This window comes from Thalassophryne amazonica, chromosome 9, assembly GCF_902500255.1.
Source record: "Thalassophryne amazonica chromosome 9, fThaAma1.1, whole genome shotgun sequence".
NCBI classification, from domain to species: Eukaryota; Metazoa; Chordata; class Actinopteri; order Batrachoidiformes; family Batrachoididae; genus Thalassophryne; species Thalassophryne amazonica.
Genome location: NC_047111.1, coordinates 64,621,084 through 64,644,867, shown reverse-complemented (window position 1 = coordinate 64,644,867; position 23,784 = coordinate 64,621,084). Strand labels below are relative to the sequence as shown.

The 23,784-nt window shown below is 46.0% G+C and overlaps 1 protein-coding gene across 1 annotated transcript in view; it reads right to left on the bottom strand.

Moving 5' to 3' along the window:
* rxfp2a (relaxin family peptide receptor 2a) overlaps positions 1–23,784 on the bottom strand; it is a 220,187-nt gene that overhangs the window by 41,645 nt on the left and 154,758 nt on the right. Inside the window, exon 9 of the mRNA XM_034178226.1 lies at positions 9,758–9,832. Within this exon, the coding sequence (XP_034034117.1) occupies positions 9,758–9,832 (75 nt within the window). The remainder of the gene's footprint in view (positions 1–9,757; positions 9,833–23,784) is intronic.

The window sequence follows — 23,784 nt, the reverse complement described above, 5'->3', positions numbered from 1 at the left end:
TCGTTGGCGTACGGTGCGCTGAAAATATACACCAAGTCAAGAGGTGGTGTAAATTATACACCAAAATGAACCAGCACTGGAATCCACATAAAAATGGAAATGATCAACATGATAAACAGTGCCATCATACAAATCAATGCATATGTTACATAAATAACACTTTTTTGATTATACTACAAAACAATTAATACGACGTCCGATTTTGACGCTCTATTGGCACGCGTCGTGATTGGTGAATTACTGGTCTGACCCATATAAAAGGCGGTCGTGTGTCGTAGGTCAGGGTTGCACAATGGCAGATCTAGCATTGTCAGAGGACATGGATGCTGCACTATGCAGGGAAAGAGTCTTCCGCGACAGGGCAGATCTCCTGAGTGAGTCTGATGACTGGCTTCTGAGTAGATTTCGCCTCCCCAGACAGGTCCTCTTGGACTTATGCGCAGCATTAGAACCCTGTCTAAAATGGGAAACTCAACGTACCTGTGCCATACCTATGTCACTCCAAGTCCTGTCGACTCTAGGTTTCCTGGCAACAGGCTTGTTACAGCGGGAAATAGCTGACAGGTCAGGTATTACGCAGTCCACCATGAGCCGCATCCTGCCTTACGTGTTGTCAGGGATACGGGATCTCACTCCACTTCACATAAGATTCCCTTACAACAACGCCGAGCAAGCAATGATTAAGAGGGACTTCTATGAGCTTGTCGGGTTTCCAAACGTTATAGGGGCAATTGACTGCACGCATGTGCGTCTGAAACCACCCTCGGTTAATGATTATGCATATGTTAACAGAAAGAATTACCATTCAATCAATGTGCAGCTCATCTGTGATGCTCATATGCGTCTTGTGAATGTTGTTGTGCGGTGGCCAGGGAGCACCCATGATGTATTCATATTCCAACACAGCAGCGTGGCAAGAAGACTACAGGATGGCATGGTGCACGGCTTTCTACTGGGTAAACTAAATAGATGACATGCATTCTATTTCTTCTGCCTGACTAATACTTTTCAGTAACGCTTTCTTTCATTCCAGGTGATAAGGGTTATCCTTTACTGGTAAATCTTATTACACCACTGCACAACCCACTCACAGCGCAGGAGCAGCGCTTTAACCTGGCCCACACAAAGACCCGTGTGGTTGTGGAGCGCTGTGCAGGCCTGCTGAAGGGCAGATGTGTCTCGGGCATGCAGGAGGAACACTCCTGTACAAACCAGAGAAGGACTGCCTTATAATTTTGGCCTGCTCGGTGCTGCACAATATTGCGTTGGACAACCATGTGCCATATGGAGAGGGAATCCCCGATGACCCCATCGAGCAGGATCCGTGGCCAATTCCTCCTGCAGCTCGGGCCATTCAGTTAAGGCAACAGCTCATTCATCATTTCTAAAGTAAGTAAATGACGACAACTATATGAACACATTTATTTCTTCAAATTGTCATTTATATTAACGAGGGTCCGGTTTATTTCAGAGAAGTTTGCATTTATTTGTATTAATTGATTTGCGAGGTCTGTTAGAAAAGTATCCGACCTTTTTATTTTTTTCAAAAACTATATGGATTTGAATCATGTGCGTTTGCATAAGACAAGCTTGAACCTTCGTGCGCATGCGTGCGTTTTTTCACGCCTGTCGGTTGCGTCATTTGCCTGTGGGCAGGCTTTGAGTGAGCAGTGGTCCACCCCCCTCGTCGGATTTTTATTGTTTAGGAATGGCGGAGTGACTGCCTCTTTATTCCATGAAATGTTTTTCAGAAACTCTGCCAGACAGCCAGATGGAAACCATTTGGAAGATTCAGATGGCTTTCGGTGAAGATTCTATCGGTATCATACGGATTAAGGACCATTAAAACTGGATTAAAAACAGCCCACGGCGGCGGAGGGTGCACCGCGCCGCGACTGGCCATCGACAGGCTGGAACGAGCAGATCACTTCCAAATTTAAGGCTCTGTTCATGCAGGACATCGTGTGACTAGCAGAGAAGTTTCAGAAGAGGTCGGGATCAGCACTTTATCGGCACATTCCACTGTTAAAGGAGATTTTGTAATGAAAGACGTGCAGACGGATTCGCGCGTCGGGACGCAGCCGCTCATGCCACTGGACAAACAACACCTCCGTGTTGGAAGTCTCACAGGACAAGTTGGAACATGCCCAGCTGTTAAACAATTTCTCGGATACTCACTCGACTGAAAAGCCACCGAAAGCTGTCTGAATCTTACGAATGGTTTCCAACATGGAGGTGTTTTTTTGTTGAGCTTTTTTTTGTTGAGCGCGTCGGCTCCGTGCCGATGCACGAAATCCTCCGCACGTCTTTCATTACAAAATCTCCTGTAACAGTGGAATGTGCCGCAAAAGTGCTATGTTCAGCTCTCTTGCCATTTGTGTGGTAGTCACACGATGTCCCGGATCAACACAGCGTTCAGTTTATGATCTGGTCGTTCCAGCCTGTCGATGGCCGCTCGGTGCGCCGTGCGCCCTCCGCCGCTGTGGGCCGTCTTTAAAAAGGTTTTAACACTCCTTAATCCGTGTGACGCCGACAGAATCTTCACCGAAATCCATCTGAATCATTCGAATGGTTTCCAACTAGCTGTCTCTAACATTTTCTGAAAAAAAATTCATGGAGCAAAGCGGCAGCCTCTCAGCCATTTCACTGACAATAAAAATCCAACGAGGGGGGTGGACCACTGCTCACTCAAAGCCTGCCCACAGGTGAATGACGCAACCGACAGGCATGAAAAAACTCATGCATGCGCACGAAGGTTCAAGCTTGTCTGATGCAAGCGCACATGATTCAAATCCATATAGTTTTTGAAAAAAATAAAAAGGTCGGATAGTTTCCTCACAGACCTCGTATGATGGCATCTTGTCGCTGTAGGACCTCCTCTGTCAAAACTCTGGGCCTGGGGAGAGGCCTGCAGCCTGAGGCCTCGACGGGTACAGCCTGCGGCTGCTCTGGATCTGCAGCCTGGTGCAGGTCTCCAGATCATCGCACATTAGATGGCTGCTCGTGATTGTCTGTGAAAATGTATTTATGATTTATTTTGTGGTTAGTAAAATGATCAAAAACATTTGTATTTGGGATTATTTAAGGTATAAATAGACACTAACCTGAATCCGTATGTTCGCATGCAGCAGTGTCTCCTTCTGCATCCTCTAATATCCCCTCCACATACGCAGAGCCAATGAGCGCAGCCACTCGCTCCTCAGTGGTGCTCAATTTTGGAGCATCCGGTTCTCCCCCACCTGTCTGTTTTTGGCTCGTTTTTAATGAGGCAACCCTTCGTTTTGTTTGGATTTTCATGTCTGACCATTTCTTTTGTACCTGAATAATGATTAGGCACATTTTAATTGTTGGATCATACTCGTTTAGCCTTAGGCTTATAAATTGATGAATTGACCTACCTCTGCAGTCGTCCTGACCACGGGTCCAACTTGATTCACAAGACTGGTTATTATTTTCCAGGTTTTGGTTTTTTGGCCTCCTTTTATCCCACTTAGACTCCCAAAGAATATGGTTTTATGTTTTTTTACTTCAGTAGTTATGACTTCAAGTCTCCTGATCGGTGAAGTTCTTTTTCTTTGCCGTCTTCCTGGCTTCCATGTCGTGAAATGAGGGTGTGTCTCAGTTTTGAACATGCTCAAAATTTTCAGAAGCTTGGTTGGAATCATGGCTGCTTTGGCCTTGTACTCAGGTTGGGTAGCTTGGTGAAGACTCCGCACAACTTGGTATTCAATTTTCATTCTGAACATTGAAAGAATTATCCTGGGATATCCTAAATTGAGTACATGTCAGGATTTGAGTTTTGTCTGCTTTTATTTCTTTGCTTTGGTTTGTTTTTGTCTGTTCAGTTGCTATCCTGTTTGTTTATTCTCTTGTTGGGTTTTTCCTGCTTGGGTTTATCTGTCTCTATCTCTCTTATCTGTCTCTATTGGTACTTGGTGGTGAGCATCTTTCTCTCTCTCTCTCTCTCTCTCTCTCTCTCTCTCTCTCTCTCTCTCTCTCTCTCTCTCTCTCTCTCTCTCTCTCACTTACTCTCAATTTGCATCTCATCACCTGGGTGTATATTCGCCGCTCATTTTGCTCTGCTCCTTCGCCAGATTGATGCAACTAGTGCCTTCTCTCCAGCTCTGTTTTTGTATTCTCGACCTGCTTGCCTCACGTGTGTTACAACCCCCTGCCTGGATCTTCAACCACGATGTTCCTTGTTTTGTTGCTCTTGTTGGACTGTCTTTCTGTGTACTGGATCTTGTTTACTATCTCAGTAAACTATTTTTACATACAGAGCCTTTTGTCTCAGTCCTGCATTTGCGTCCAGCCTTATCTGTCAACCAGACCTGATAGTATATAGCATACACGAGAGTTAGACTGCCATTATGTCAAGTTGTGGCTAGCTTTACCCAGGCTGTTCCAAGTTGAATGCAGGTTGGACTGAGGAGATTCAGAGTTTGATTGTGTTCCTGAGGAAAAAAAGATGTTTCTGGGCTTGTGCCAAGGTGCACCTGCTCTGGAGGACTTGGCCAGGTGAGAGAGCTACTTGGGGAAATCAGCCAAGGTGTGTTGAGTTGTAAATTTTGCTTTATGATGTGAAACGGGGCCAAACTTGCCAAATAGCTGAAAAAAATGTATTGGAGATGAAGAGAATATTTGACAGTCATGAGTGTTGGACAGGAAATTGAAGGAGCAATGACTGTTATCAGCACATTTATTCTGCCAATGGGGTGTGAGATGAAGGAGAAAGATTTTTAGAATGTGTTCAATGAGTTGATAGAGAATACCCAAGGAGGAAAGATAAAGGATTGGAGCGACTTTCAAAAGCAAAGGCAACTGAAGTGATGAGATATATTGAGCAGCAACAGTGTCTTAGTGGCTAATCAATCAATCAATCAATTTTTTTATATAGCGCCAAATCACAACAAACAGTTGCCCCAAGGTGCTTTATATTGTAAGGCAAGGCCATACAATAATTATGTAAAACCCCAACGGTCAAAACGACCCCCTGTGAGCAAGCACTTGGCTACAGTGGGAAGGAAAAACTCCCTTTTAACAGGAAGAAACCTCCAGCAGAACCAGGCTCAGGGAGGGGCAGTCTTCTGCTGGGACTGGTTGGGGCTGAGGGAGACAACCAGGAAAAAGACATGCTGTGGAGGGGAGCAGAGATCGATCACTAATGATTAAATGCAGAGTGGTGCATACAGAGCAAAAAGAGAAAGAAACAGTGCATCATGGGAACCCCCCAGCAGTCTACGTCTATAGCAGCATAACTAAGGGATGGTTCAGGGTCACCTGATCCAGCCCTAACTATAAGCTTTAGCAAAAAGGAAAGTTTTAAGCCTAATCTTAAAAGTAGAGAGGGTGTCTGTCTCCCTGATCTGAATTGGGAGCTGGTTCCACAGGAGAGGAGCCTGAAAGCTGAAGGCTCTGCCTCCCATTCTACTCTTACAAACCCTAGGAACTACAAGTAAGCCTGCAGTCTGAGAGCGAAGCGCTCTATTGGGGTGATATGGTACTACGAGGTCCCTAAGATAAGATGGGACCTGATTATTCAAAACCTTATAAGTAAGAAGAAGAATTTTAAATTCTATTCTAGAATTAACAGGAAGCCAATGAAGAGAGGTCAATATGGGTGAGATACGCTCCCTCCTTCTAGTCCCCGTCAGTACTCTAGCTGCAGCATTTTGAATTAACTGAAGGCTTTTTAGGGAACTTTTAGGACAACCTGATAATAATGAATTACAATAGTCCAGCCTAGAGGAAATAAATGCATGAATTAGTTTTTCAGCATCACTCTGAGACAAGACCTTTCTGATTTTAGAGATATTGCGTAAATGCAAAAAAGCAGTCCTACATATTTGTTTAATATGCGCTTTGAATGACATATCCTGATCAAAAATGACTCCAAGATTTCGCACAGTATTACTAGAGGTCAGGGTAATGCCATCCAGAGTAAGGATCTGGTTAGACACCATGTTTCTAAGATTTGTGGGGCCAAGTACAATAACTTCACTTTTATCTGAGTTTAAAAGCAGGAAATTAGAGGTCATCCATGTCTTTATGTCTGTAAGACAATCCTGCAGTTTAGCTAATTGGTGTGTGTCCTCTGGCTTCATGGATAGATAAAGCTGGGTATCATCTGTGTAACAATGAAAATTTAAGCAATACCGTCTAATAATACTGCCTACGAGAAGCATGTATAAAGTGAATAAAATTGGTCCTAGCACAGAACCTTGTGGAACTCCATAATTAACTTTAGTCTGTGAAGAAGATTCCCCATTTACATGAACAAATTGTAATCTATTAGACAAATATGATTCAAACCACCGCAGTGCAATGCCTTTAATACCTATGGCATGCTCTAATCTCTGTAATAAAATTTTATGGTCAACAGTATCAAAAGCAGCACTGAGGTCTAACAGAACAAGCACAGAGATGAGTCCACTGTCCGAGGCCATAAGAAGATCATTTGTAACCTTCACTAATGCTGTTTCTGTACTATGATGAATTCTAAAACCTGACTGAAACTCTTCAAATAGACCATTCCTCTGCAGATGATCAGTTAGCTGTTTTACAACTACCCTTTCAAGAATTTTTGAGAGAAAAGGAAGGTTGGAGATTGGCCTATAATTAGCTAAGATAGCTGGGTCAAGTGATGGCTTTTTAAGTAATGGTTTAATTACTGCCACCTTAAAAGCCTGTGGTACATAGCCAACTAACAAAGATAGATTGATCATATTTAAGATCGAAGCATTAAATAATGGTAGGGCTTCCTTGAGCAGCCTGGTAGGAATGGGGTCTAATAAACATGTTGATGGTTTGGATGAAGTAACTAATGAAAATAACTCAGACAGAACAATCGGAGAGAAAGAGTCTAACCAAATACCGGCATCACTGAAAGCAGCCAAAGATAACGATACGTCTTTGGGATGGTTATGAGTCATTTTTTCTCTAATAGTTAAAATTTTGTTAGCAAAGAAAGTCATGAAGTCATTACTAGTTAAAGTTAATGGAATACTCAGCTTAATAGAGCTCTGACTCTTTGTCAGCCTGGCTACAGTGCTGAAAAGAAACCTGGGGTTGTTCTTATTTTCTTCAATTAGTGATGAGTAGAAAGATGTCCTAGCTTTACGGAGGGCTTTTTTATAGAGCAACAGACTCTTTTTCCAGGCTAAGTGAAGATCTTCTAAATTAGTGAGACGCCATTTCCTCTCCAACTTACGGGTTATCTGCTTTAAGCTACGAGTTTGTGAGTTATACCATGGAGTCAGGCACTTCTGATTTAAAGCTTTCTTTTTTAGAGGAGCTACAGCATCCAAAGTTGTCTTCAATGAGGATGTAAAACTATTGACGAGATACTCTATCTCACTTACAGAGTTTAGGTAGCTACTCTGCACTATGTTGGTATATGGCATTAGAGAACATAAAGAAGGAATCATATCCTTAAACATAGTTACAGCGCTTTCTGAAAGACTTCTAGTGTAATGAAACTTATTCCCCACTGCTGGGTAGTCCATCAGAGTAAATGTAAATGTTATTAAGAAATGATCAGACAGAAGGGAGTTTTCACGGAATACTGTTAAGTCTTCTATTTCCATACCATAAGTCAGAACAAGATCTAAGATATGATTAAAGTGGTGGGTGGACTCATTTACTTTTTGAGCAAAACCAATAGAGTCTAATAATAGATTAAATGCAGTGTTGAGGCTGTCATTCTCAGCATCTGTGTGGATGTTAAAATCGGCCACTATAATTATCTTATCTGAGCTAAGCACTAAGTCAGACAAAAGGTCTGAAAATTCACAGAGAAACTCACAGTAACGACCAGGTGGACGATAGATAATAACAAATAAAACTGGTTTTTGGGACTTCCAATTTGGATGGACAAGACTAAGAGTCAAGCTTTCAAATGAATTAAAGCTCTGTCTGGGTTTTTGATTAATTAATAAGCTGGAATGGAAGATTGCTGCTAATCCTCCGCCCCGGCCCGTGCTACGAGCATTCTGACAGTTAGTGTGACTCGGGGGTGTTGACTCATTTAAACTAACATATTCATCCTGCTGTAACCAGGTTTCTGTAAGGCAGAATAAATCAATATGTTGATCAATTATTATATCATTTACCAACAGGGACTTAGAAGAGAGAGACCTAATGTTTAATAGACCACATTTAACTGTTTTAGTCTGTGGTGCAGTTGAAGGTGCTATATTATTTTTTCTTTTTGAATTTTTATGCTTAAATAGATTTTTGCTGGTTATTGGTGGTCTGGGAGCAGGCACCGTCTCTACGGGGATGGGTTAATGAGGGGATGGCAGGGGGAGAGAAGCTGCAGAGAGGTGTGTAAGACTACAACTCTGCTTCCTGGTCCCAACCCTGGATAGTCACGGTTTGGAGGATTTAAGAAAATTGGCCAGATTTCTAGAAATGAGAGCTGCTCCATCCAAAGTGGTATGGATGCCGTCTCTCCTAACAAGACCAGGTTTTCCCCAGAAGCTTTGCCAATTATCTATGAAGCCCACCTCATTTGGACACCACTCAGACAGCCAGCAATTCAAGGAGAACATGCGGCTAAACATGTCACTCCCGGTCCGATTGGGGAGGGGCCCAGAGAAAACTACAGAGGACTGAGGCAGTAACTGTGTCAAGAAAAAGAATGTGGAAGAGCAAATGGTGGTAAATTTTGCAAAAAAGTTGGATATGGATGTGGTGAATACATATTGTAAGAAAAAGAGGAGGAGCACAAGATGATGTACACAACCCAATCTCACGCCATTTCATGATGGCATCATAAAAAGTAAATTAATCTATGGTTCATGACACCATCACGAAAAGCGTGATGGGAACATTTTTGACGGGAGCAGGAATTCATTTCGGGATGGTACCGCAAAATGTGGGGTGACGCGGGGGTGGGATAGGGGTCCTGTGGGGGTTATGGTTAAGGTTAGGGGAAGGAGTACAAATAGTAAAATTAAAAAACCCAGCATCACAAAAATGTCACTCATTTCGTGACAGGAGCACGAAAAAAAACTGTGAGACTGGGCTTTTGTAGTGGAGAAGTGGTGCACTGGTATTGATTTTTTTAGAATAAAGGTGATGTGTTGTAGTAACTACAGATGTGTGAAGTTGATCAATCATAGCATGAAGGTATGAGAATGTGTAGTGGGTGCAGGCTGAGAAGAGAGGGGAATATGTGGATTTATGACTGTGTGCCGAGGGAGGACTGGTAGAGAAGTATGTAATTTGTGTCTGTAGCATGGCCCAAGCAGATGGTCACCCCTTTGAGTCTGGTCTGCTTGAGGTTTCTTCCTCAGAGGGAGTTTTTCCTTACCACTGTTGCTCTGGGGGTTAGTAAGGTTAGACCTTACTTGTGTGAAGTGCCTTGAGGCAACTCTGTTGTGATTTGGCGCTATATAAATGAAAATAAATTTAAATTGAATTGTATGTGAGGGGGTGCAGGATAAGAATGAGGATAGTGTGACCGTAAAGGGGAGGTTACATTAAGCATCAACTCTGAGCTCTTTTTTGTTTATAACAGTGATGGACAGATTTATGGATGACACCACACAGGAGTGTCCACAGACTATAATGTTTGCAGATGATGAAATTTGTTGTTCAAAACTGCAACACTGTGTGGTAGTTATAATCAGCCTGAGGATACATCCACACCTACATGCACAATACACATCCATCCACTGAATATCTAATTGAACATCTCCTATGTTCTCTACACACCTGCACACACACATGCACACTTTCACAGCAGACTCACAGCCAGTCTAAGGTGGGCATGTGCTGGCAGAAGCTGGGATGAGGGAGCTGCTCCAGCGATGTGTTCACCATGGATCTGTGGAAAGAGGAAAACAAGATTACACAGCAAAATTTTGAGAACTGTGGTGGTTTGTATGACAGCCCGTGCAACTCGAAGGAAAGTGATAACTCACCGAAACCCATTATTATAATTTCCTGTGTGCTTTTGGAATTAGTCCCTGCCTTCCAGACAGCGTTCGTTTTGCAAAGGGATGAAAGTCAACTCGCAGAGACTTAAAATTTGCCTGCTATAAGTGAACCATCACAGTGAACATTTTGTTTTGGCAAAGGTGAGGCAGCTGAAGGCAGAGACTGTTATGAAAATAGATCCCACTGGCTTCTCAGCATCTGCAACTTCATAGTTGGCAACACAAAAGCTTTGTAAAATATATTTCCAAAAATAAAAATGAGATACAAAGTGCATGCACAGCTTTCTTCCTTTAGGGCCCCATCACACGAGAGCACGAATGCCACAGGAATCACATGAATTGGAAAAACAGAATTTGAGCTGCATTTGTATGGGTCAGACATCCGTACAGCCGTGTACAAATGCCATACGAATACACAGAATTGTTGGTGTTGTGTGGGCCGCTGAAGAGGAGGTACTGCTGGCCCACCACCAGAGGGCGCCCTGCCTGAAGTGCGGGCTTCAGGCACGAGGGGGCGCAACCGCATCACAGGAGCAACCGGGAGTGATAGCTGTCGCTCATCATCATCACCAGCTGTCACTCATCACCACCATCTCCACAAAAGCCGGGCAGCAACTCCACCTCCCTGCAGAGATATCGTTCTACCTCTCAGGTAAACTCTCAGCCGTTTTGTGCCGAATGCACATTGCTTATGTCTGAACCTTTGCAGTTGTTGCTTGTGATATACTTACAGCTAGAAGCCAAGTTGTGGATGATAGCCGAGTTTGTGGATTTTGGGAGGAGTTGACGCATTTCGCTCCTCACTCCAAACTTGCTAAGTATTTCCATAAGGACTGCATGAACTGTGTTCCTGTGTTTGAGGTGGAGGTGTTTTTCCCACCAGAAGAGGGACTGTGTTTGCTGACTGTTTGCTGGGTGTGCACACACCCACCATTAAACTGTTTTTGCTTCCTGCCAGCAGTACCAGATCTGACAGCTGGAGACGGTGGCCACCTGGGGACTCAGGACTTGGCGGCTCCGGTGTGTTCCAGATCCGTGGGCAGTGGAAATCATGTGGGGCCCGGCCCTTCTCTGGACAGACGTCTTCTATCCTCGAGCCTGCCCACACGTTACCTTTGTATCTTTGACTTGATTCTAAATCTGCAATTAAATTGTTATTTTTTGGCTCATCTATTGTCCGTTCATTTACCCCCCCTGTTGTGGGTCCGTGTTACTACACTTTCACAACAGGATATCTCGGCCAACGTCATGGACTCCGAGGGGCGTCAACCAACGATTGAACAACCAGTGGAAGAGCAGGGTGCACAGGCGCCAGCGGGAGGCGTGGTAGGTGAGTTGCAGCAAATCCTCACCGCCTTCACTGCTCGGTTGGATTTAATGACCGAGCAGAACGTCATTCTCAATCGCAGGATGGAGGCTCTCACCGCACAGGTGGAAGCGCGCGCACAGGGCGCTGCTGCAGCTCCTCCTCCTGCTGTCCTGGTGCCAAATATAGATGTTCCAATGGTCATTCAACGAACCCCCCCACCATCCCCTGAAGCATACATAAGTCCCCTGGAGCCGTACGGAGGCTGTGTGGAGACGTCCGCAGACTTCTTGATGCAGTGTTCGCTCGTCTTTGCACAGCGTCCCGTGATGTACGCGTCAGAGTCCAGCGGGGTGGCGTATGTAATTAATTTGCTTTGAGGTGAGGCACGCGCCTGGGCTATGGCGCTTTGGGAGCAGAATTCGCTGCTCCTAACAACATATACTGGGTTTGTGAGGGAGTTCGGAACAGTCTTTGATCACCCCAATAGAGGCGAGACCGCTTCAACAGTGCTGCTGTCTATGAGACAGGGGCGTCGGAGCGCAGCTGAGTACGCAGTCGACTTCCGCATCGCGGCTGCGAGGTCCGGCTGGAATACTACTGCGCTCTGCGCCGCCTTCGTAAACGGACTGTCGTCGGTCCTGAAGGAGCACCTGGTGGCTAAGGATGAGCCGCAGGGATTTGGACGGGCTTATTGATCTAGTTATACGATTAGACAATCGGTTAGAAGAACGAGACGAAGGACGTGGCTGGGCACACGCTGTTCCTCTCCCTTCTGGGTCCGAAAAGGATCCGCCCTCCCCACGCTCCACAGCCTCAGCGCTCCGTGTGGCAACAGCTCCCCCTGCTGACGATGCTATGGACACGAGCATGGCTAAATTAAGAGCTTCTAACAGACAGAGGAGACTGGCCCACGGGGAGTGCTTTATCTGCGGCTCAAGCGAGCGTCAGCAGAGAGACTGCCCCATGCGGTTAAACACCAACGCCTGCCCTTAGAAACTGGGCTAAGGGTGGGCCAAGAAATTCACATGGGACATACACGCATTTGTATGCATGTCTCCCAGTTACGATCCTGAGTGGGGATCTAACCCTTCAAGCCCCAGCACTGGTGGACACGGGGTCAGAAGGGAATCTGCTGGACAGCAGATGGGCAAGGGAAGTAGGGCTCCCTCTAGTGACGCTCCCTACACCATTGAAGGTGCGGGCACTAGATGGCACCCTTCTCCCTTTAATCACACACAATCAATCAATCAATCAATTTTTTTTTATATAGCGCCAAATCACAACAAACAGTTGCCCCAAGGCGCTTTATATTGTAAGGCAAGGCCATACAATAATGATGTAAAACCCCAACGGTCAAAACGACCCCCTGTGAGCAAGCACTTGGCTACAGTGGGAAGGAAAAACTCCCTTTTAACAGGAAGAAACCTCCAGCAGAACCAGGCTCAGGGAGGGGCAGTCTTCTGCTGGGACTGGTTGGGGCTGAGGGAGAGAACCAGGAAAAAGACATGCTGTGGAGGGGAGCAGAGATCGATCACTAATGATTAAATGCAGAGTGGTGCATACAGAGCAAAAAGAGAAAGAAAGTGCATCATGGGAACCCCCCAGCAGTCTACGTCTATAGCAGCATAACTAAGGGATGGTTCAGGGTCACCTGATCCAGCCCTAACTATAAGCTTTAGCAAAAAGGAAAGTTTTAAGCCTAATCTTAAAAGTAGAGAGGGTGTCTGTCTCCCTGATCTGAATTGGGAGCTGGTTCCACAGGAGAGGAGCCTGAAAGCTGAAGGCTCTGCCTCCCATTCTACTCTTACAAACCCTAGGAACTACAAGTAAGCCTGCAGTCTGAGAGCGAAGCGCTCTATTGGGGTGATATGGTACTACGAGGTCCCTAAGATAAGATGGGACCTGATTATTCAAAACCTTATAAGTAAGAAGAAGAATTTTAAATTCTATTCTAGAATTAACAGGAAGCCAATGAAGAGAGGCCAATATGGGTGAGATATGCTCTCTCCTTCTAGAGAGGCACTACCTGTAACTCTGGTAGTGTCTGGGAATCATCGGGAGGAGATTGAGTTTTATGTGACTCCTTCTACCTCCCACGTAATTTTGGGCTTCCCGTGGATGATAAAACACAATCCCCGGATTGACTGGCCGTCTGGGGTTGTGGCTCAGTGGCGCGAAACCTGCCACCGGGAGTGTTTAGGATCCTTGGTTCCCCCCGTTTGACTGCTAATGAGGAGCCCCCTCCAATCTGACAGTGGTGCCCGAGGAGTACCACGATCTTGCTGACGTCTTCAGCAAAGATCTGGCACTCACTCTTCCCCCGCACCATCCGTATGATTGCGCCATTGAATTGATCCCAGGCATTGAGTTTCCGTCCAGTAGACTGTACAATCTCTCATGTCCTGAGCGCGAATCAATGGAGACCTACATCCGGGACTCATTAGCTGCCGGGCTGATCCGGAATTCCACCTCCCCGATGGGTTGCTGGATGGATGCTGGTTTCTTTTTTGTGGGCAAGAAAGACGGCGGACTCCGACCATACATTGATTACAGAGGGCTGAATGAGATTACGGTTCGCAACCGATACCCGTTGCCCCTGTTGGATTCAGTGTTCACGCCCCTGCATGGAGCCCAAATTTTCACCAAACTTGATCTTAGGAATGCGTATCACCTGGTTCGGATCCGGAAGGGAGACGAGTGGAAGACGGCATTTAACACCCCATTAGGTCACTTTGAGTACCTGGTCATGCCGTTCGGCCTCACTAACGCCCCCGCGACGTTCCAAGCTTTGGTTAATGACATCTTGCGGGACTTCCTGCACCAATTCGTCTTCATATACCTGGACAATATACTCATCTTTTCCCCGGATCCTGAGACTCATGTTACGCATGTACGTCAGGTCCTGCAGCGGTTGTTGGAGAACCGGCTGTTTGTGAAGGGCGAGTAGTGCAAGTTCCACTGCACTTCTTTGTCCTTCCTGGGGTTCATAATCTCCTCCAACTCCGTCGCCCCTGATCCGGCTAAGGTTGCCGAGATTGTGAGAGATTGGCCCCAACCGACAAGCCGTAGGAAGCTGCAATGGTTCCTCGGCTTTGCAAATTTCTACAGGAGGTTCATTAAGAGCTACAGTCAGGTGGTTAGTCCCCTGACAGCCCTGACCTCCCCAAAAGTCCCCTTCACCTGGTCGGATCGGTGCGAAGCCGTGTTTAGGGAGTTGAAATGCCAGTTCTCGACTGCACCAGTTCTGGTGCAGCCCGATCCTAACCGCCAGTTCGTCGTTGAAGTGGATGCCTCTGACTCAGGGATGGGAGCCGTGCTATCCCAGAGCAGGGAGTCCGATAAGGTCCTCCACCCTTGTGTCTATTTTTCCCGCAGGTTGACCCCGGCAGAACGGAACTATGACGTGGGCAATCAGGAACTCCTTGCGGTGAAGGAGGCTCTTGAGGAGTGGAGACACCTGTTGGACGGAGCTGCGGTACCATTTACGGTTTTCAGGGACCATTGGAACCTGGAATACATCTGGACCGCCAAGCGTCTGAAGCCCAGGCAAGCCCACTGGTCACTGTTCTTCGGGACCAAGAACCAGAGATCTGACGCCTTGTCCCAGGTACATGAAGAGGAGGTCAAAACGGAGCTGTCAGATCCTCCGGAACCAATCATCCCCGAGTCCACTATCGTGGCCACCCTCACCTGGGACGTGGAGAAGACCGTCCGGGAGGCCCTGGCACGGAGCCCGGACCCGGGGACGGTCCGAAGAACCGACTGTACGTCCCACCAGAGGCCAGAGCTGCAGTCCTGGACTTCTGTCACGGTTCCAAGCTCTCCTGTCACCCAGGGGTGCGAAGAACCGTGGCAGTGGTCCGGCAGCACTTCTGGTGGGCGTTCATGGAGGCCGACATCCAGGAATACGTCCAGGCCTGTACCACCTGTGCCAGGGGCAAGGCAGACCACAGAAAGACTCAAGGACTCCTCCAGCTACTTCCGGTGCCTCATCGCCCCTGGTCACACATCGGCCTGGACTTTGTCACGGGCCTCCCGCCGTCCCAGGGCATGATGACCATCCTTACGGTAGTGGACCGATTCTCCAAGGCGGCCCACTTCGTGGCCCTCCTGCAGCTCCCAACAGCCCAGGAGACCGCAGACCTCCTGGTCCACCACGTTGTACGTCTGCATGGGATACCAACCGACATTGTCTCGGATCGTGGTCCTCAGTTCTCCTCTCAAGTCTGGAAGAGTTTCTGCAGGGAACTGGGGGCCACCGTGAGCCTCTCGTCCGGGTATCATCCACAGACGATGGACAGGCAGAGCGGCGAACCAGGAACTTGAACAGGCCCTCCGCTGCGTGACCTCCGTGCACCCGGTGGCCTGGAGTGACCATCTGGCCTGGATCGAGTACGCTCATAACAGCCAAGTGTCCTCTGCCACCGGCCTCTCCCCATTTGAGGTGTGTTTGGGGTACCAGCCCCCATTGTTCCCAGTGGTGGAGGGAGAGGTCGGTGCCCCCTCGGTCCAGGCCCACCTTCGCAGATGCCGTCGGGTGTGGCGCACCGCCCGCTCTGCCCTGCCGAAGGCCCGGACAAGGGCCAAGGCCCATGCAGACCGCCGGCGTTACCCGGCCCCTGCATACCAGCCTGGGCAGGAGGTATGGCTTTCCACCAAGGACATCCCCTTACAGGTGGAATCACCAAAATTGAAAGACCGCTACATCGGACCGTTCAAAATCCTCAAGCTCCTCAGTCCTGCCGCAGTAAAGCTACAACTCCCAGCTTCACTGCGGATCCACCCGGTCTTCCATGTGTCACGCATCAAACCTCACCACATTTCACCCCTCTGCACCCCGGGACCGGCGCAGCCTCCTGCCCGGATCATCGACGGGGAGCCTGCCTGGACTGTTCGCAGGCTGCTGGACGTCCGTCGTAAGGGCCGCGGGTTCCAGTATTTGGTGGACTGGGAGGGGTATGGACCCGAAGAACGCTCCTGGGTGAAGAGGAGCTTCGTCCTGGACCCGGTCCCCCTGGCCGACTTCTACAACCGTCACCACGACAAGCCTGGTTGGGCACCACAAGGCGCCCGTCTGGGGGGGGGGGGGGGGGGGGGGTGCTGTTGTGTGGGTGGGCCGCTGAAGAGGAGGTACTGCTGGCCCACCACCAGAGGGCGCCCTGCCTGAAGTGCGGGCTTCAGGCACGAGGGGGCACAACCGCACCACAGGAGCAACCGGGAGTGATAGCTGTCGCTCATCATCATCACCAGCTGTCACTCATCACCACCATCTCCACATTCTGTGCACATTCACAACATTAAATTGTTATTTTTTGGCTCATCTATTGTCCGTTCATTTACGCCCCCTGTTGTGGGTCCGTGTTATTACACTTTCACAACAGGTGGGGGTGTGGCAGGGTAAGCGCTGTGGCCCACTCATTGGAAGACCTGCTGTGTCACACTGCTCAGTGTCAAATGACATCCGACCCATGGACCGATTACATTTTGACCAGGGTTCCCTGAACATTGCATCAGTGGAGTGCATGTGTGATCAGATTATTATGGACATCTGATTACTGATGTGCACAACAACAGCCACTGTTATCGGCAGTGGTGGGCACAGCTAACTAAAAAGTTAGCTTTGATAACTGGTAATCAGGTAACTGAAAAGTTATCTTTTTTAACGCTAAACCAATGAACTGTCTAAAAACTTATCGGAAGCTACAGTTAACCTATAACTTTCAATTTTGCCTCCCATATGCCCTCAGCTAGCAAGAAGCTGATTTTGAGTTTAAACACCAAATAGAACCAACAGCGGTCAGAAACCCAAACAGCCAATGATCCAGCACTTTGTGCACTCTGCCCCCTGCTGTAGGAAAGTGCCATTTACCTTGACAGGATACAGTGCTCCAGTGATGAGGCAGAGGTCTTGAAATAGAAAGCAGGTTTGAATTATGGTTTTGCTTCATAAATAAAATTATTCCGGATAGAATAACTCCATTAATGTAAACTCTTAAAATTTACAAAGTGATATAAACACATACCTGGTCATTTTAAAATAATGCACTAATTCTGAAGATTTGAACATTAACACGCCAAAGGGATTATGGGTAAACTAAGCCTCCGCTCATACTGATTGGTTGATTCCTTCATTCTATGTAAAAACCAACACAAGTGAATCAATGTAACGTGTTGGCGTTTACAAATAAATGTGCTTTTGTAAAATATGTCATTTTTCTCATTTGTATAAAAAAAAAGAGAAATTTTCAAGATCCTGCTAGGCAGTGCCTAATCGCACAAGTGATGACATCACAATTCTATCCGGTTAGGGAGACAAGGTTTTTTTCAATAACAAGAACTGTCAAAAAACTTTCTTGTGTGTGGTTGCTGGAGTTGTGTGGCGATAGGAATCGCCATTTGAATGTTTGAATAACAATGTCAGTCGCACAAAGAAATCAAATAATAGTGAAAACATGTTCGGTGCGGTGTAATGCATCAATCAGTCGCTCCATGAGGCATCATAACATCTGACTGGTTAGCGGCTCCGTGCGGTGTTATAACAGATCAATCAGTCGCTCCGTGGGGCGTCATAACATCCGATCGGTTAGCGGCTCCATGCGATGTTATAACAGATCAATCAGTCGCTCCATGAGGTGTCATAACATCAAGCCTGGTTCACATGGCAAGATAATTAGGCCAAAATCGGACCCGATCTTCTCCTTCTGCCAATCTAAGGATGCCCCGACAATCGCGATGACGCTAAATATAATCTTATCAGATATTCCTGCTGTTTGTGGTGTGTTAAGAAGGACGTGATGAGCTAAATGTGACATGCAGCCAATCAGAAAGCGAGGTGTTTGTCCTGGGAATGTTCGTGTGTGTAAAATCCATTTGTGTGTGTTGTTTTTACCGTGTGGCTGACACCACATACTGTACAACTAAACCTGTCAGATCTATGACTTTTTTTTATATCCACGTGTGTGGGGTCTCTCAGGTTTTGGAAACCTACAGATAATTTTCAAATCCTGCGGTTGACAACACTGTGATATAACCGGTCATCAGTAGATGGCAGTGTTCTATGCATTTTGACGCTGGTTATATCACATGGCCTGAATCACAATTTAACAGACTTTCCACATTTTTACATAAAATAAACACAATAACAACGTCTGTAAACCCAGAGAATATATTCAAGAGAGTTTTAGGCACAATATACGAGGTCTATTAGAAAAGTATCCGACCTTATTATTTTTTTCAAAAACCATATGGATTTGAATCACGTGTGATTGCGTCAGACAAGCTCGAACCCTCGTGCGCATGCGTGAGTTTTTCCACACCTGTTGGTTGCGTCATTCACCTGTGAGCAGGCTTTGAATGAGGAGTGGTCCACTCCCTCGGCGGATTTTCATTGTCAGGAAATGGCGGAATGATTTGGGCTTTTTTGCCATCAGAATTTTTTCAGAAACTGTTAGAGACTGGCAGCTGGAAACCATTCAAAAAATTTATCTGGCTTCCGGTGAAAATTTTACGGGCTTCACAGAGAATAAGGACTGTTACTACAGCTTTAAGGATGGCTTTAAGGACGCTCGGCGCGCCGCGTTCCGTGCCGCCATCGAGAGCCACAAACCACCGGATCATTTCTAAATGGATGGCTCTGTGGAGCCGGGACCGTCGTGTGCCATTTCTCTGGTTATCACAAGAGCTGGACATCAACCATTTTCCGGCAGATTTCACTTTAACAAGAGATTTTGTCATGGAAAGCCGAGCGGAGGCTTCGCGTGTCACGATGGATTCGCCACTGGAGCGAGACAAAACCACCTCCGTTTTGGTCTCACAGGACGGCTTTGAGATGGTGTTCAGACAGCTGTCGGTGGTTTTTCCATCGAGTGATTATCCAAGAAATTCTGGATGTGCCTGGACATGCCAGAACATGTCCCGTGAGGCTTCATCACGGCGTTGCTTTGCGCCATGCGGCACCGCCGCGACGCGCGGAATTCCTCTGCACATCTGTCTCAATGTGCCGAAAAAGTGCTGATGTCCACGTCTTTTCACAATTCCTGTGCTAGTCAGACGACGGCCCGGATAAAACACAGCATCCAGTTTGGAAATGAATGGCACATTCCACTGTTACAGGAGTTTTTGTCATGGAAAGAGGAGCATCCATCGTGACACGCGAAGCCTCCGCTCGGCTTTCCATGACAAAATCTCTTGTTAAAAGTGAAATCTGCTGGAAAATGGTTGATGTCCAGCTCTTGTGATAACCAGAGAAATGGCACACGACGGTCCCGGCTCCACAGAGCCATCCGTTTAGAAATGATCCGGTGGTTTGTGGCTCTCGATGGCGGCACGGAGTGCGGCGTGCCGAGCGTCCTTAAAGCCATCCTTAAAGCTGTAGTAACAATCCTTATTCTCTGTGAAGCCCGTAAAATTTTCACTGAAAGCCAGATAAATTTTTCGAATGGTTTCCAGCTGCCAGTCTCTAACAGTTTCTGAAAAAATTCTGATGGAAAAAAAGCCCAGATCATTCCGCCATTTCCTGACAATGAAAATCCGCCGAGGGGCTGGACCACTCCTCACTCAAAGCCTGCTCACAGGCGAATGACGCAACCAACAGGCGTGGAAAAACTCACGCATGCGCACGAGGGTTCAAGCTTGTCTGACGCAATCACACGTGATTCAAATCCATATGGTTTTTGAAAAAAATAATAAGGTCAGGTACTTTTCTAATAGACCTCGTACAAAGAGTTTAATGCAGTTGTCCGTGTGGAGCCTGATCAGAGCGTCTCAAATGCATTTCTCCTGTCGTGAATGCCCATAATGCACTACGCACACACCATGTCCACACCAAAACCTTAAAAATTAGTGCATTACTTTAAAACTAAAACATATATCTAATATTTTCACTTTATAAAACTTCAGACGTGACATTAATTTAAATAACTTGTTCGAACTTAGTTTGGTTAAAATTTTAACGATAAGTTAAAACTGTATGCCTCTGGATGACTTGGGTGCTATTGCCAGTGTATTAGTATGGGGTCAAAAGAAATGAGCTTTTTTCTATGAGCAGTTCTCCTTTGCCTGCAGAAGATAAAGTGGTTTCTTCTAGAACCAACTATTCTCTGTTTGTAGAGGATAGAACTGCGCATCTACTACAAAAAGCTATGTCTGCAAAATGTTAGCAGTCTAAAAATTATCGGAAGATAATTGGTCCAATGATGGTTTTCAAAGTTTTCTGAAAAGCTACTTCGATAATGAGAACATTATCTTCGATAATTAGCGGTTAGTGGATTAGCGGAACTGCGCCTACCACTGGTTATCGGCAGGGATGAAAGTAAGATCAGATTCTTGCAGAAACTGTGCTACTAAATAAAGAACCGGACAGTATCAACTCCTTTGGCCCAGAAGGACAGACGGCACTCCACCAGTCCGTCATTGATGGGAATCTGGAGCTGGTAAAACTGTTGGTGTAATTTGGCGCAGATATACGACTGGCCAATAGGGAAGGTGGAGAACAGTCATTTATAGTTACACAGTTGTGCCAAATTTAAGGAAAATAAAAAAAATACACACCACAACCACAACCAAAAAAACAACCACTAACCATTGCAAAGCAACCAAACATGGTGCTCGTTACGCTCATGAATCCAAAATGCGGGCACTGCTATTCTGTAGCACTTTGCAGTCAAAATTTCAAATAAACGAAATAAAATGCAACAGCCACGCTGGCCAGTTTTGTATGGACTGAAGTTTTCCCCTCAAGTGTGTGTTAACTCAAGTGTGTAGGATTGCGAGCTCTTGCGATTGCGAGTTCTTGCTTGCCTCTACTGGTGGTTGGCTCTCACTGCGGTATTGTATCACTTCCTGTTCCGGAGCACAGCGGTGTTTTGCTGTATCTGTTAGCTGTTTAATCTGCGCAGTTAGATTGATCTAGTTAACTAGATAACGATTTGTTTCACAGTGTAATCTTCATGTGCCTTAACTAAAGCACTCCCTCTGCTGAATCACCTCTAAATTATTTACACATTATTCACTTTGTGTGTTTTTAGGAATCTGCTAGCTTAGCACAGCTACTAGCTCTTAGCCGGTTTAGCATGGCGGCTTCTCCTGTCTCTCCTACACTTTTCTGCTCTGGGTGTGAAATGTTTAGTTATTCCTCGGCCTCCTTTAGCAGTAATGGTATTTGTAATAAGTGTAGCTTATTCGTAGCTTTGGAGGCCAGGCTGGGTGAATTGGAGACTCGGCTCCGCACCGTGGAAAATTCTACAGCTAGCCAGGCCCCTGTAGTCGGTGCGGACCAAGGTAGCTTAGCCGCCGCTAGTTTCCCTCTGGCAGATCCCGAGCAGCCGGGAAAGCAGGCCGACTGGGTGACTGTGAGGAGGAAGCGTAGTTCTAAACAGAAGCCCCGTGTACACCACCAACCCATTCACATTTCTAACCGTTTTTCCCCACTCGACGACACACCCGCCGAGGATCAAACTCTGGTTATTGGCGACTCTGTTTTGAGAAATGTGAAGTTAGCGACACCAGCAACCATAGTCAATTGTCTTCCGGGGGCCAGAGCAGGCGACACTGAAGGAAATTTGAAACTGCTGGATAAGGCTAAGCGTAAATTTGGTAAGATTGTAATTCACGTCGGTAGTAATGACACCCGGTTACGCCAATCGGAGGTCACTAAAATTAACATTGAATCGGTGTGTAACTTTGCAAAAACAATGTCGGACTCTGTAGTTTTCTCTGGGCCCCTCCCCAATCGGACCGGGAGTGACATGTTTAGCCGCATGTTCTCCTTGAATTGGTGGCTGTCTGAGTGGTGTCCAAAAAATGAGGTGGGCTTCATAGATAATTGGCAAAGCTTCCGGGGAAAATCCTGGTCTTGTTAGGAGAGACGGCATCCATCCCACTTTGGATGGAGCAGCTCTCATTTCTAGAAATCTGGCCAATTTTCTTAAATCCTCCAAACCGTGACTATCCAGAGTTGGGACCAGGAAGCACAGTTGTAGTCTTACACACCTCTCTGCAGCTTCTCTCCCCCTGCCATCCCCTCATTACCCCATCCCCGTAGAGACGGTGCCTGCTCCCAGACCACCAATAACCAGCAAAAATCTATTTAAGCATAAAAATTCAAAAAGAAAAAATAATATAGCACCTTCAACTGCACCACAGACTAAAACAGTTAAATGTGGTCTATTAAACATTAGGTCTCTCTCTTCAAAGTCCCTGTTAGTAAATGATATAATAATTGATCAACATATTGATTTATTCTGCCTTACAGAAACCTGGTTACAGCAGGATGAATATGTTAGTTTAAATGAGTCAACACCCCCGAGTCACACTAACTGACAGAATGCTCGTAGCACGGGCCGAGGCGGAGGATTAGCAGCAATCTTCCATTCCAGCTCATTAATTAATCAAAAACCCAGACAGAGCTTTAATTCATTTGAAAGCTTGACTCTTAGTCTTGTCCATCCAAATTGGAAGTCCCAAAAACCAGTTTTATTTGTTATTAGCTATCGTCCACCTGGTCGTTACTGTGAGTTTCTCTGTGAATTTTCAGACCTTTTGTCTGACTTAGTGCTTAGCTCAGATAAGATAATTATAGTGGGTGATTTTAACATCCACACAGATGCTGAGAATGACAGCCTCAACACTGCATTTAATCTATTATTATACTCAGTTGGCTTTGCTCAAAATGTAAATGAGTCCACCCACCACTTTAATCATATCTTAGATCTTGTTCTGACTTATGGTATGGAAATTGAAGACTTAACAGTATTCCCTGAAAACTCCCTTCTGTCTGATCATTTCTTAATAACATTTACATTTACTCTGATGGACTACCCAGCAGTGGGGAATAAGTTTCATTACACTAGAAGTCTTTCAGAAAGCACTGTAACTAGGTTTAAGGATATGATTCCTTCTTTATGTTCTCTAATGCCATATACCAACACAGTGCAGAGTAGCTACCTAAACTCTGTAAGTGAGATAGAGTATCTCGTCAATAGTTTTACATCCTCATTGAAGACAACTTTGGATGCTGTAGCTCCTCTGAAAAAGAGAGCTTTAAATCAGAAGTGCCTGACTCCGTGGTATAACTCACAAACTCGCAGCTTAAAGCAGATAACCCATAAGTTGGAGAGGAAATCGCGTCTCACTAATTTAGAAGATCTTCACTTAGCCTGGAAAAAGAGTCTGTTGCTCTATAAAAAAGCCCTCCGTAAAGCTAGGACATCTTACTACTCATCACTAATTGAAGAAAATAAGAACAACCCCAGGTTTCTTTTCAGCACTGTAGCCAGGCTGACAAAGAGTCAGAGCGCTATTGAGCCGAGTATTCCTTTAACTTTAACTAGTAATGACTTCATGACTTTCTTTGCTAATAAAATTTTAACTATTAGAGAAAAAATTACTGATAACCATCCCAAAGACGTATCGCTATCTTTGGCTGCTTTCAGTGATGCCGGTATTTGGTTAGACTCTTTCTCTCCGATTGTTCTGTCTGAGTTATTTTCATTAGTTACTTCATCCAAACCATCAACATGTCTATTAGATCCC